The 14,133-nt window shown below is 42.4% G+C and overlaps 1 protein-coding gene across 2 annotated transcripts; it reads left to right on the forward strand.

Moving 5' to 3' along the window:
• The first annotated feature begins 307 nt into the window (after positions 1-307).
• Positions 308-14,097, forward strand: LOC135551016 (tetratricopeptide repeat protein 1-like). Of its 2 annotated transcripts, none has more exons than XM_064982369.1 (8): positions 308-362; positions 1,670-2,192; positions 2,335-2,395; positions 5,038-5,150; positions 8,601-8,637; positions 8,945-9,093; positions 12,896-12,950; positions 13,754-14,097. In XM_064982369.1, the coding sequence occupies exons 2-8, from the start codon at positions 1,692-1,694 to the stop codon at positions 13,906-13,908; spliced, it is 1,071 nt and encodes a 356-aa protein (XP_064838441.1). In that variant the 5' UTR covers positions 308-362; positions 1,670-1,691; the 3' UTR covers positions 13,909-14,097. The 2 variants fall into 2 exon arrangements, with proteins under 2 accessions (XP_064838441.1, XP_064838442.1); XM_064982370.1 differs by having other exon boundaries at positions 335-381.
• Positions 14,098-14,133: the final 36 nt, after the last annotated feature.

Raw genomic sequence — 14,133 nt, forward strand, 5'->3', positions numbered from 1 at the left:
AGGTAAGGCTCTGCCCCACCTGCCCTGAATGACAGGTCAACACTACTAGGCAGGCCAAAACTCCTTCCCACCAAAACAGGCTGAAAATGCAAGCTCTCTTTTCAAAATGCTCTTACATTAAAAGGGCATTATCATAATTTTCACAATATTATTCCAAACCTCATAGTGTGGAAATATATTCACAACACGGGATTATCATGTTTTTGACTGCACAGGGACTTTAATGATTATGTTGAGGGTGAAACGTTCTTTGAGCCAACTGTTTCCTTAATGACTACATTTCCCAGGGTGCCTTAGCGTCGTATTGATTTGATAAGCATCCGGAAGACATGATTACAGAGGAAATGTCATCCTGACTAGAGGTAGGACTGTAGCCACAAGGTATTAAATATGCAGTGTTATACCCATTAACAACCCATTTTTGTGTATATTTACTTTGGTGTATACATAGTTAAGTTTCAAGTATTCAAAGATATAGAAAACATAGAAAAGATGTCACATTATGTATCATTTGGGTCTGTAACTGGTAGCTAGCATTAGCTGACTAGCCAGAAAAATAGCTTCGTCGCAGAAGTTAAAAAATATTTGGGATAAAGTTAGCAGCTAGCTAGATATTCAAACCTAATGGTAGCTATTATTATGTTATGTGTCATGTCGCTAGCCTAGTAACAGTGTTAGGGAGCAAGCTGACGTTACTGGGCTAGCTAGCCGAGGGTGCAACTGAACAGTCAGAAGATTATGGATATACTGACAAGATGCATGTCTCTCTGCCTTAATAACAATGGGAGCCGTCCAGCTCCCGCCTATCGTTGGGCTCCCGAGTGGGGCAGCGGTCTAACTGCATCTCAGTGCTAGAGGCGTCATTACAGACCCTGGTTTGAACCTGGGCTGTATTACAACCGGACGTGATTGGGAGTCTTATAGGGCGGCACACAATTGGCCCAGCGTCGTCCTGTTTGGGGTTTGGCCGGGGTAGGCTGTCATTGTAAATAAGAATTTGTTCTTAACTGACTTGCCTAGTTAAATAAAATAAAACTGAAACTATATATGCTCAAGGGTCTATATATTTATTTCACATTCTCTTTGACTTGGTGAATACATCTCATTATTGTAATCCCTTTTTGAATATTCGATGAGGGGTGTTGATGTCAACTGCCTGTATTCAATGGAGATAAATGCTATGTTCCTAGCCTCATTTCATGAATATCCATAGTCATGTTGAGACAACTCTGATATAGTGCTTTTTCCTCACAGTTGCCTGGATGTCATGTGTTTTACTTCTATCAATAAACTCATGACATTACAAAACTTATATTTGAGGAAATAAACCTCACATAGCAAATAAGCCATTCATTTTTTGTTGACCAAATTTGACACTCATTGTACTCACAAAAAGTCTTCGCTAGGTGGGCAGAACAAAGAAAAAATGCCTTTTTTTCATTTTTTTTGCTGAGTTGGGCCTCTTCCTCTCTGACTGAAAGCTAGAGACCACTGATCTAGCTAGCAATGTCACTGGCAGAATTGATAGAGAATGTGAATTATATGATTTCTATGGTCAGATTTCTATATCGCAGTGTAGTGTGACTGACAATCTATCCCAAGATTAAACGGAGATACAGGTTAAATTGACAATGTAAAAACTGACTGCAATTCCTCCTTCTGGGTGAAGTTTTGTACAGGGAGAAAATTCAATGGAATCGTCAGCAGACAAGGAGTCTGAAACACTCCTTGACCGAATGACCAACTCTCAGACCAATATTAGAGCGTCTGAACAGCATGAATGTCCAGACGGCCAAAGCACTGCAGCCCACGGGGGTACTGAGCAGGGGGACGATGCCTTCTTTGACTGTGAGGAGTCTCTGAATGGAACAGACGGCTCCATGGGTGACAGACAGAGAAGGACTGACTGTTCAGAAGCCCCAGCATTATTCCAGGAAACAGAGGGGTGTTCACCGAACACAGAGAAAAAACACGTCAGCGCAGAGTTGTCAGGGGAGAGAACTACATTGTTGGGAGGTGAAGAAGAGGAGGGTAAAGAAACTTGGGATGAGTGCACCGAAGAAGACAAGAGTATGGCAGTTGAAGGGGGAGATTCTGATACTGAACTGAATGAAGAAGAGAACACCCCTCCTGAATTTGATGAGGAGTATCTGAGACGAATGGAGAAAGACATGACCGAGGAGGAAACAGAGGTGAACTTCTTCATCCTAGTCAACAACAACAACAACAACAAAAAAAATTGCGCAATTTGAAACTCTACAACCATCATTTGGTGGTCAGTAAGTTGGCATTACAAGAGCTCAATCTGATTGTTGTTTTTTTGCTGTGCCATAGAGCCGCAGAGAGGAGAGCATGACCCTGAAGGACAAGGGGAACAGTCAGTTCAAGAGTGGAGGTAAGCTGCTGTAGGCTAAACTGTATACTGCTGGAGGATGGATGTTTGAGAAAACGTGGTCAACAGGATCTTAGAGAATGATTCACTTAAACTATTGCTGATATGTAATCTTTTTACGTGAGTAAAGTACATGGCGGTAAAGTTAATTATGCGAGAAATGTCAGTGGAAACGCATTTGTGCTTAGATATTGACATAATGTCCATCAAAGTAAACTTGGGAGTCACGCGATGACATGTTGTGTGGTCCTCCCACTACGGCTCGTCGGGAAAAGCATGCAGTTTATGGAGCTACAGATTAAATAAATTATGATTAACTTCACAGGGTGATGGATGAGCTTCATGCTTCTTTCCAGTAAATATCGAGGGTCTTATTCTGGTGACATCATGATCGATACTTGGTTGCTGGTTGACAAAAAAAATAAAAATTGTCCATAATAATCTCATCAAGTATAACCAGTGGTTCCCAACCAGCAGTACTAGGACCCCAGGGGGTACTTGAGAAAACTCATGAGACCAACAGGATACTGGTAAAATGCACAAGAGGGGGTACTTCAGGGGTACTCTGGACCGAGCATCATTCAGTTGGTGGTACAGTAACTGAAAAAAGTTGTAACCTGCTGACGGTGGCTATACCCACACTGTATCTACGAGCTGTTGGCTGAAAGGCATTTGCCAATACAAGAGTGGGCACACTCGCTATATAACGCACATTTGTTTTGTGAAAGAAACATCATGAGGGTTGAAAATGCGATGGACACCCATTTAACTTGTATTTTTTTTTTATTCAGTACATGTGAATTTAACCACAAAAGGTATTTTTATGTGCACTATGTCATCACTATGTCATCATTATCCACAACAAGTCAAGTTTTCTGATTTTTGAATATACACGTGAAAAACCGTCACCAATTGGATGGAAACCTAGCTAGTGAGGATCAGCCCCAAAATGTGCTTTAGTGTTAACACACTGTTCACATTAAAGCTGTGTCTGTGTACACAGAGCATTCGGAAAGTATTCAGACCCCTTCCCTTTCTCCCACATTTTGTTACGTTTACAGTCTTATTCTAAAATGGATTAAATAACATCCTCATCGATCTAAACACAATACCCCATAATGACAAGCGAAAACAGGTTTTCAGAATTTTTTTGCAAATGTATAAAATATTTATGTATGTGTTCAGACCGTTTGCTATGAGACTCGAAATTGAGCTCAGGTGCATCCTTTTTCCATTGATCATCGTTGAGATGTTTCTACAACTTGAGTGGAGTCCACCTGTTGTAAATTCAATTGATTTGATTTGGACATGATTTGGAAAGGCTGTCTATATAAGGTCCCACAGTTGACAGTGCATGTCAGAGCAAAAACCAAGCCATGAGGTCGAAGGAATTGTCCATAGACCCCCGAGACAGGATTGTGTCGAGGCACAGATCTGGCGAAGGGTACCAAAACATTGCTGTAGCATTGAAGATCCCCAAGAAGTGGCCTCCATCATTCTTAAATGGAAGATGTTTTGAACCACCAAGACTCTTCCTAGAGCTGGCCGCCTGGCCAAACTGAGTAATCAGGGGAGAAGGACCTTGGTCAGGGAGGTGACCAAGAACCCGATGGTCACTCTGACAGAGTTCCAGAGTTCTTCTGTGGACATGGGAGAATCTTACAGAAGGACAACCATCTCTGCAGCACTTCACCAATCAGGCCTTTATGGTCGAGTGGACAGACGGAATCCAGTCCTCAGTAAAAGGCACATGACTGCCCGCTTGGAGTTTGCCAAAAGGCACCTAAATGACTCTCAGACCATGAGAAACAAGATTCGCAGGTCTGATGAAACCAAGATTGAACTTTTTGGCCAAGTGTCACATCTGGAGTAAACCTGGCACCATCCCTACGGTGAAGCATGGTGGTGGCAGCATCATGCTGTGGTGATGTTGTTCAGTGGAAGGGACTGGGAGACGAGTCAGGATCCAGGGAAAGATGAACGGCGCAAAGTACAGAGAGATCCTTGATGTAAACCTTCTCCAAAGTGTTCAGGACCTGCGATTAGGGCAAAGGTTCACCTTCCAACAGGACAACTACCCTACGCACACAGCCAAGACAACGCAGGAGTGGCTTCGGGACAAGTCTCTGAATGTCCTTGAGTGGCCCAGCCAGAGCCCAGTCTTGAACCCGATCGATCTAACATCTCTGGAGAAACCTGAAAATAACTGTGCAGCGGCGCTCCCCATCCAACCTGACTGCTTGAGATGATCTACAGAGAAGAATGGTAGAAACTCCCCAAATACAGGTGTGCCAAGCTTGTAGCGTCATACCCAAGAAGACTTGAGGCTGTCAAAGGTGCTTCAACAAAGTACAGAGCAATGGGTCTGAATACATGTGTAAATGTGATATTTCATTGTTTCTTTTTATACATTTGCCGTTTTTGCTTTGTTATTACGGGGTATTGTGTGTAGATTGTGTGTAGATCGAGGGGGGGGGGGGGAAATGTAATCAATTTTAGAATAAGGATGTAACGTAACAAAATGTAGATAAAAGGCAAAGGGTCTGCATACATACCGAATGCACTGTATACTGTATGTATGTGTACACCAGCAGCAATGCTTACATGGATGGATAATTGACTGACACTTCTTCATATCTTCCCAGAGCACACTGAGGCAGAGGAGTCATACACTGCAGCTTTAGGCTTATGCCCTGTGTGTTCCAGCAAGGACAGAGCTATCCTATTCTCTAACCGTGCTGCTGCCCGCCTGCACCTGGTAAGAGTGATAGCTAGTAACATTTAAACTTAACCAAGTGGTGAACTCTTGAGGGCCCTTTTTTTTAAGGTAATCCGGTTGGGTATTTATAACCCTTCTGAGGTCTCCTGAATTGTCAGTCTCAAGACAGCTGAAGTCTACATGTTTATTGCATAATTATATCACGTAAACCCAGTGTTCACCGGACATTACGTTGACCCTGACAAACAGAGTCTGTGATCAATAAAAATGGCCGTGTCTTGAATCCATCAATATCCTAGGTGTGTGGAGACATTGTAGGCTACACTATGAGGAAATTATAGTCCTAAAAATGCTTTCCAGTTTCACTGACCAGCTCAGTCGCTGGTGATGGCCGACGAGCTCGTGCCAAAAGCCTCTTGTTTTACTTTGTAAAAAAAAATAAAAAATATTTGAAAGTCAGTGGAGGCTGCTGAGGGGAGGACTGCTCATAATAATGACCGGGATGGAGTCAGTGGAATGGTATCAAACACATGGTTTCCATGGTTTCCGGGTGTTTGATGCCATTCCATCCATTCCGTTCCAGACATTATTATGAGCCATCCTCCTCTCAGCAGCTTCCACTGTTGAAAGTTGATAAAATATTTTTTAATAGCCTACAAACTGATATAGTCTTCTCTTTTCAGCAGGAGCCATTTGCTTTCCAATCTGTGTTTTCACACGATTGTATTTTAAATATTGCTGAAGGCCTGTTTTGTCTGCATGCTGTTCGCTGACAGATTTGCCACGCATTCCCGACTGTAGGCATGCCTTGTTATTGGGCTACATACCATCCACAGTTAGGCTATTTTTAAAGAAGCTATTGATCCTCTGTGGCCAAATTATAGGCATTCTCATGGTGTACTAGGCTATTCAGCACCCTTTATATAGCTCCTTCAGAACACTTCATATAGCTCCTTCAGAACACTTTATATAGCTCCTTTAGAACCCTTTATATAGCTCCTTCAGAACACTTTATATAGCTCCTTTAGAACCCTTTATATAGCTCCTTCAGAACCCTTTATATAGCTCCTTCAGAACCCTTTATATAGCTCCTTCAGAACCCTTTATATAGCTCCTTCAGAACCCTTTATATAGCTCCTTCAGAACCCTTTATATAGCTCCTTCAGAACCTTTTATATAGCTCCTTTAGAACCCTTTATATAGCTCCTTTAGAACCCTTTATATAGCTCCTTCAGAACCCTTTATATAGCTCCTTTAGAACCCTTTATATAGCTCCTTCAGAACCCTTTATATAGCTCCTTCAGAACCCTTTATATAGCTCCTTCAGAACCCTTTATATAGCTCCTTTAGAACCCTTTATATAGCTCCTTCAGAACCCTTTATATAGCTCCTTTAGAACCCTTTATATAGCTCCTTCAGAACCCTTTATATAGCTCCTTCAGAACCCTTTATATAGCTCCTTTATATTCCTTCAGAACCCTTTATATAGCTCCTTCAGAACCCTTTATATAGCTCCTTCAGAACCCTTTATATAGCTCCTTCAGAACCCTTTATATAGCTCCTTTAGAACCCTTTTTAGCTCCTTCAGAATAGCTCCTTTAGAACCCTTTATATAGCTCCTTTAGAACCCTTTATATAGCTCCTTTAGAACCCTTTATATAGCTCCTTCAGAACCCTTTATATAGCTCCTTCAGAACCCTTTATATAGCTCCTTCAGAACCCTTTATATAGCTCCTTTAGAACCCTTTATATAGCTCCTTCAGAACCCTTTATATAGCTCCTTCAGAACCCTTTATATAGCTCCTTTAGAACCCTTTATATAGCTCCTTTAGAACCCTTTATATAGCTCCTTCAGAACACTTTATATAGCTCCTTTAGAACCCTTTATATAGCTCCTACAGAACCCTTTATATAGCTCCTTCAGAACCCTTTATAAGCTCCTTCAGAACCCTTTATATAGCTTTCAGAACCCTTTATATAGCTCCTTCAGAACCCTTTATATAGCTCCTTTAGAACCCTTTATATAGCTCAGAACCCTTTAGAACCCTTTATATAGCTCCTTTAGAACCCTTTATATAGCTCCTTTCAGAACCCTTTATATAGCTCCTTTAGAACCCTTTATATAGCTCCTACAGAACCCTTTATATAGCTCCTTCAGAACCCTTTATATAGCTCCTTCAGAACCCTTTATATAGCTCCCTTTATATAGCTCCTTTAGAACCCTTCATATAGCTCCTTTAGAACCCTTTATATAGCTCCTTTAGAACCCTTTATATAGTTCCTTTAGAACCCTTTATATAGCTCCTTTAGAACCCTTTATATAGCTCCTTCAGAACCCTTTATATAGCTCCTTCAGAACCCTTTATATAGCTCCTTCAGAACCCTTTATATAGCTCCTTTAGAACCCTTTATATAGCTCCTTTAGAACCCTTTATATAGCTCCTTTAGAACCCTTCATATAGCTCCTTTAGAACCCTTTATATAGCTCCTTTAGAACCCTTTTATATAGCTCCTTCTGAACCCTTTTATAAAGCTCCTGCAGAACCCTTTATATAGCTCATTTAGAACCCTTTATATAGCTCCTTCAGAACCCTTTATATAGCTCCTTCAGAACCCTTTATATAGCTCCTTTAGAACCCTTTATATAGCTCCTTTAGAACCCTTTTATATAGCTCCTTCAGAACCCTTTTATAAAGCTCCTTTAGAACCCTTTATATAGCTCCTTCAGAACCCTTTATATAGCTCCTTCAGAACCCTTTTATATGATCTGTAAGGAAATACTTGATGAGTTGCAGGGTCATGTCTATGAGAGCGGAGAGAGGGAGAAAGATCATATAAAGGGGATCTCATTCCAGTTCTGTGAGCGATACTGGTGTTCTTCTCACACAGCCACGGCTACTTTTTGGTCTCAAGTATAGGTTACAATGTTGTGCAAACCTTAAGCCCTGACCGGCCCGGCCCAACGCCAATCAACTCTAGAATATCAACCCTGGGCTGGAAATCTACTTTTTTTCACATCACCTCTTTGAGGGGGGGGAAGGAGAATTAACAAAGAGGCAACACGAATTAACTTTGATCTCTTTTATCTGCATGATTTACATAGCAAAAAGTGAAAATTATGTTTCATGCCACGATAGGTACTGGATCCGGTCAAATAGGTTCTGGAATTAAACAGTCCAAAATGAAGAGGTGCCGGATCCAGTTCTAGCAGGCTAAAATGAAGCGCTGAGTAAACCACCCTTATCTCCCAAGAGGGTGGGGCTAAGAGAGACAGATCTCTTGTGACCCCTAGTGGTGCTCTACTGTCGCTACATAAATTTAGGATAGGTTTGACTGGCAAACACAATCCTACCTGGTTATTCAGATGGCTCGGGTCAAGACATCAACCGGTCATTTGGAATTGCTGTCATCTTGTCATAACCTTTCCACCCAAACAAATACATAACAAAATGGTGACTGCTGAGTTTGAAACACCTTTCCCCCTAATAGGATAAGAATGAGAGAGCCATCGCCGACTGCACCAAGGGTGAGTCTGTTCCGTCTCTGTTCTAATTCCACAATGCCAGACGGTTGAACTGTCTGGGACATGGTGTGTGCTTCTTTCCAACTATATTGTGTGTGAAGAAGACACAATTCCCACTCCAGAACACTGTTTAAAAAAATATATATAATAATAATAATTCTGTTCAAACTATCCAGGCGTATCTCCTTAAATTACAGTTGATATGATCAAAATCACTAACGCCAGCTGCAGATTTGGATAAATGCCATTTTTATTATTCGTACCCATCGCTACGTCACTGGCACTCTGTCCTTGTTTTCGTCACCTCCAGCCATAGAGTTGAACCCAAACTACATGCGAGCGATCCTGCGGAGGGCAGAGCTCTATGAGAAAACAGACAAGCTGGATGAGGCGTTGGAGGACTACAAGGCTGCTCTGGAGAAAGACCCTGACCTGCCTTCAGCCAGAGAGGCCTGCATGGTTAGTAGCAACCACTGACATTTCAACTATAATATATCATTGTTAGCAGAATAGAGAAGGCTTACATTTTAAGTCACTCTTCGCCTCCCAAGTGGCGCAGAGGTTTATAAGGCACTGCAACACGAGAGACCCAGGTTCGATCCCGGGCTGTATCACAACCAGCCGTGATCGGGAGTCCCATAGGGCGGCGCACAATTGGCCCAGCGTCATCCGGGTTAGGGGAGAGTTTGGCCGGGGGGGGGGGCTTTACTTGGCTCATCACGCTTTAGAGAATCCTTGTGGCGGGCCAGGCGCCTGCAGGCTGACCTCGGTCATCAGTTGAACAGTGTTTCCTCTGACACATTGGTGCGGCTGGCTTCCGGGTGTTAAAGGAGCGGTTTGGCAGGTCTTGTATCGGAGGACGCATGACTCGACCTTTGCCTTTTTCGACCTGTTGGGGAGTTGCAGCGATGAGACAAGATCGAGAAAGGGGGTAAAATACACTCCCCCAAAAAACATATACAACAAAACAACACTCTTCAGTAAATACACATTTCATGTCGTAGTTATTAGCACATGAACAGTATTGTGTAAAGGTTTTCATTTTACATTGAATGTTGTTAGGAGACCCGAACAGTCATTATAATCAATAATAATGAAGCGTTTGATATGAGGCCCAGTTATTAAACCATTTCATTGATTTTCCATGTTTATTAGCTCGGGGTGTCAAATTCATCAAATAAAAAAAAAATGCATTACTGTTTAACATGAAATATTGAATGCTCGGCAAACTGAAATGTCTCGGACAAAGATGTGTTTTTCATCTTTCCATTCAATGAGGTTTGTGGTTGACAGTTTCTATGTTCCTGATTCGTTCTGAATGAGGCTCTGCAATAATAACAGGAGCCGAGGAGCAGCTCTTACTAATGTAGCCATGAGGGGGAGGCTTACACAACACAAGCTCACAGCGCCTGCATCCCAAATGGCATCCTATTAGTCCCTTTTAGAGTGCACTAACTCGTGCACTAAGTGCAATACATAGGGAATAGGGTGCCGTTTGAGGCGCGGGCTTGGACTGGCCTGGAATAGAAGCTTTTCTCCATCTGAAATGCACCATCTGACACTAAATGGTCTCAAAATACTCTCGTCTTATCTCCCCAGCCCCGACACACACCGGTAGACACACATACACTTACCAGAGAATCAGCTCCTCCCAACAACTCCACAGTTAATTATACTGAACAAAAATATAAACGCAACAAGTGTCAGTCCCATGTTTCGTGAGCAGAAATTTTCCATACTCACAAAAAGCTTATTTTTATCTGATTTTGGGCACAAATGTGTTTACATTCCTGTTAGTGAGCATTTCTCCTTTGCCAAGATAATCCAGCCACCTGACAGGTGTGGTATATCAATAAGCTGATTAAACAGCATGATCATTACACAGGTGCACCTTGTACTGGGAACATTAAAAGGCCACTCTAAAATGTGCAGTTTTGTCACAACACAATGCCACAGGTGTCTCAAGTTTTGAGGGAGCGTGCAATTGGCATGCAGGGATGTCCACCAGAACTGCTGCCAGATAATTTAATGTTCATTTCTCTACCATAAGCCACCTCCAACATTATTGTAGAGAATTTGGCAGTATGTCCAACTGGCCTCATCCGCTGACCACGTGTAACCACGTCAGCCTTGGACTTCCGGCTTCTTCGCCTGCAGAATCGTCTGACACCAGCCACCGGACAGCTGCTGAAACTGTTTGCACAACTGAAGAATTTCTGCAGGAACTGTCAGAAACCGTCTTTGGGAAGCTCATCTGCGTGCTTGTCGTCCTCACCAGGGTCTTTGCACCTGACTGCAGTTTGGCGTTGTAACCGACTTCAGTGGTCAAATGCTCACCTTCAATGGTCACTGGCACGCTGGAGAAGTGTACTCTTCACGGATGAATCCAACAGACACAATTGCATTTTATCGATGGCGATTTGAATGCACAGAGATACCGTGACGAGATCCCGAGGCCCATTGCCATGCCATTCATCCACCGCCATCACCTCGGGTTTCAGCATGATAATCTGTATACTACTTGGAAGCTGACAATGTCTCAGTTCTTCAGTGGTCTGCAGACTCACCAGACATGTTTGGGATGCTTTGGATCGATGCGTACAACGCCGTGTTCCAGTTCCCGCCAATATCCAGAACCTTCGCACAGCCATTAAAGAGGAGTAGGAGAACATTCCACAGGCCACAATAAACAGCCTGATCAACTCTATGTGTACATAGTCCACCTATAATTTAGCCCAAACAACTACCTCTTTCCCTACTGTATTTATTTATTTTGCTACTTTGCACCCCATTATTTTTTATTGCTAATTGGCACTTTCTTCCACTGCAAATCTACCATTCCAGTGTTTTACTTGCTATATTGTATTTACTTTGCCACCATGGCCTTTTTTTTGCCTTTACCTCCCTTGTCTCACCTCATTTGCTCACATCATATATAGACTTGTTTCTACTGTATTATTGACTGTATGTTTGTTTTATTCCATGTGTAACTCTGTGTCGTTGTATGTGTCGAACTGCTTTGCTTTATCTTGGCCAGGTCGCAGTTGTAAATGAGAACTTGTTCTCAACTTGCCTACCTGGTTAAATAAAGGTGAAATAAAAAAAATAAAAATGTGAAGGAGATGTGTCGCACTGCATGAGGCAAATGGTGGTCACACCAGATACTGACTGGTTTTCCTGCACCCCCAGGAAAACATTTCAAAGACTTAAGTACGGTCCATTTTTTTCTTTTTTTTCTGTGGCCAATAGTTGAATATCTGTATTCCCAGTCATGTGAAATCCATAGATTAGGGCACCTAATCTGGTGCAGTCCACGAGGAGGAGATGCACTGCAGTACTTAATGCAGCTGGTGGCCACACCAGATACTGACTGTTACTTTTGATTTTTGACCCCCCCCCCCCCCCCCCCCCCCATTGTTCAGGGACACATTCCATTTCTCCTAGTAACATGTCTGTGGATCTTGTTCAGTTTGTCTCAGTTGTTGATTCTTATGTTCATACAAATATTTACACATGTTAAGTTTACTTAAAATAAACGCAGTTGACAAGTGAGGATGTTTTTTTGCTGCGTTTATGAACTTTAACTCAATAAAATATTTCTAGTTGCGGTTTTATATTTTTGTTCAGTGTAGTTTGATCTAGAATGGATAATTTGTGATGAGAACTTCTGTCCTTGGAGGCGTGCTGTCTAGACCTGCAGCACCCTAGATGGAAGATGCTGTGTAGACCTGCAGCACCCTAGATGGAAGATGCTGTGTAGACCTGCAGCACCCTAGATGGAAGATGCTGTGTAGACCTGCAGCACCCTAGATGGAAGATGCTGTGTAGACCTGCAGCACCCTAGATGGAAGATGCTGTGTAGACCTGCAGCACCCTAGATGGAAGTGTCTAGACCTGCAGCACCCTAGATGGAAGTGTCTAGACCTGCAGCACCCTAGATGGAAGATGACAGTGATTACAAAACAGAGGAAAGGGCTCCTTCTGACTTGAGATGGATAATGAGGTGTTACTGTGAAGGGTTTACCTCCCGCTGGCTCTAGTGCAGGGGTTAGGTGTAATGTGTTCCCACCACAGGGATGTTGCCAAGACAACCTGAAGGTAAAGTAGTGGAAAGTGTTTTATTCTGTGAAGTTCCATTCCAAACAGTGCTTGTAGGATGAGTACAATATAAGATCAGCAGAAGGTAAACCGTATCTGCCAGTAGTCTTCACAGCAATCAAGTCATTTACCTCGACTGTCTCTCTCCCTCTCCTCCGTACAGCGGCTTCCACAACAGATCCACGAGCGAAATGAGAAGCTGAAGGACGATATGATGGGTATGAGATCACCAACTGCTTTTCTATTGTTTTGCATAGATTGCACCCCCAGGAAAACATTTCAAAGACATAAGTGCAGTGCATTCGCAAAGTATTCAGACCCCTTCCCCTTTTTCCATGACAAAGCGAAAACACGTTTTTAGAAATGTTTGCAAATGTATAAAAAAACAAATAGATTGCTTATTTACATAAGTATTCAGATCCTTCGTTTTGAGTCTCTAAATTGAGCTCAGGTGCATCGTTTTCCCTCCCACCCATTGATCATCCTTGAGATGTTTCTATAACTTGTTTTTAAAGACTAAAGTACATTCACTGACTAGCAAAAACCCCAACAACAACGGTGCCTTGTGATATGTTTTAAATCATATTGTTGTCAGGTGAGGGTGACCTAAAATAACATGTGGTAGGGCCGGTTCTGTTCCATCATGGTCTCACTATAAGGTATTGTGGACCCCGTTGCTACTCACTAGGCTGGGAGTGGGGAACACATTTCAACTGCTTGGAATTGAAATTGACCACGAAGCGGTGTGTAGGGAGGGAGGCTCTTTAATCAACATTTCCTATTAATTTGACCCTTGGAGCTGTGCTGGGGAAAACGGCTCACTTCTAAAGTGCCGAGTTTGTAGAGTAGAACAAAGCTAAGCATATGTGTATTGGAATATCCTCTCATTTGCAATTGTCAATAGAAAAATACTGACTTCAATTAAATGTTTTCATGTGTTATTGGTCATTTTTTGTTTTTCCATCATCGTTTTTGTCATTATTTCGCTTTTTAATGTCTCTCCCTATCTATCTGTCATTAGGCAAACTGAAGGACTTGGGCAATATGTTCCTGCGGCCATTTGGTCTGTCCACATCAAACTTCCAGGTAAACCAGGATTCGGGCACTGGATCCTACTCTGTCAACTTTGTTCAGAATCCTAACAACAACAGATCACAGCATGAGGAGCCTGTCTGAGAGCCGTCGTCACGCCTAGCTTGGCCACCCATCTTCAGAGCTAAGAGACGGACAGTCAGGACCCTCCACTGGTGTGTCAGAGTGGGATCCATTTTGAAATTTAAAAGACAGTCTTTCATGGTGAAATAAGATTGCCCACCATCTCTCACACACAATCTGAAAGGGCCATTAAATGATCAGTGACTGTTACTTTGCTGCGTTGTCTTTTTTTAAATGTTATTTTTA

Source organism: Oncorhynchus masou, chromosome 12, assembly GCF_036934945.1.
Source record: "Oncorhynchus masou masou isolate Uvic2021 chromosome 12, UVic_Omas_1.1, whole genome shotgun sequence".
Lineage (NCBI taxonomy): Eukaryota > Metazoa > Chordata > Actinopteri > Salmoniformes > Salmonidae > Oncorhynchus > Oncorhynchus masou.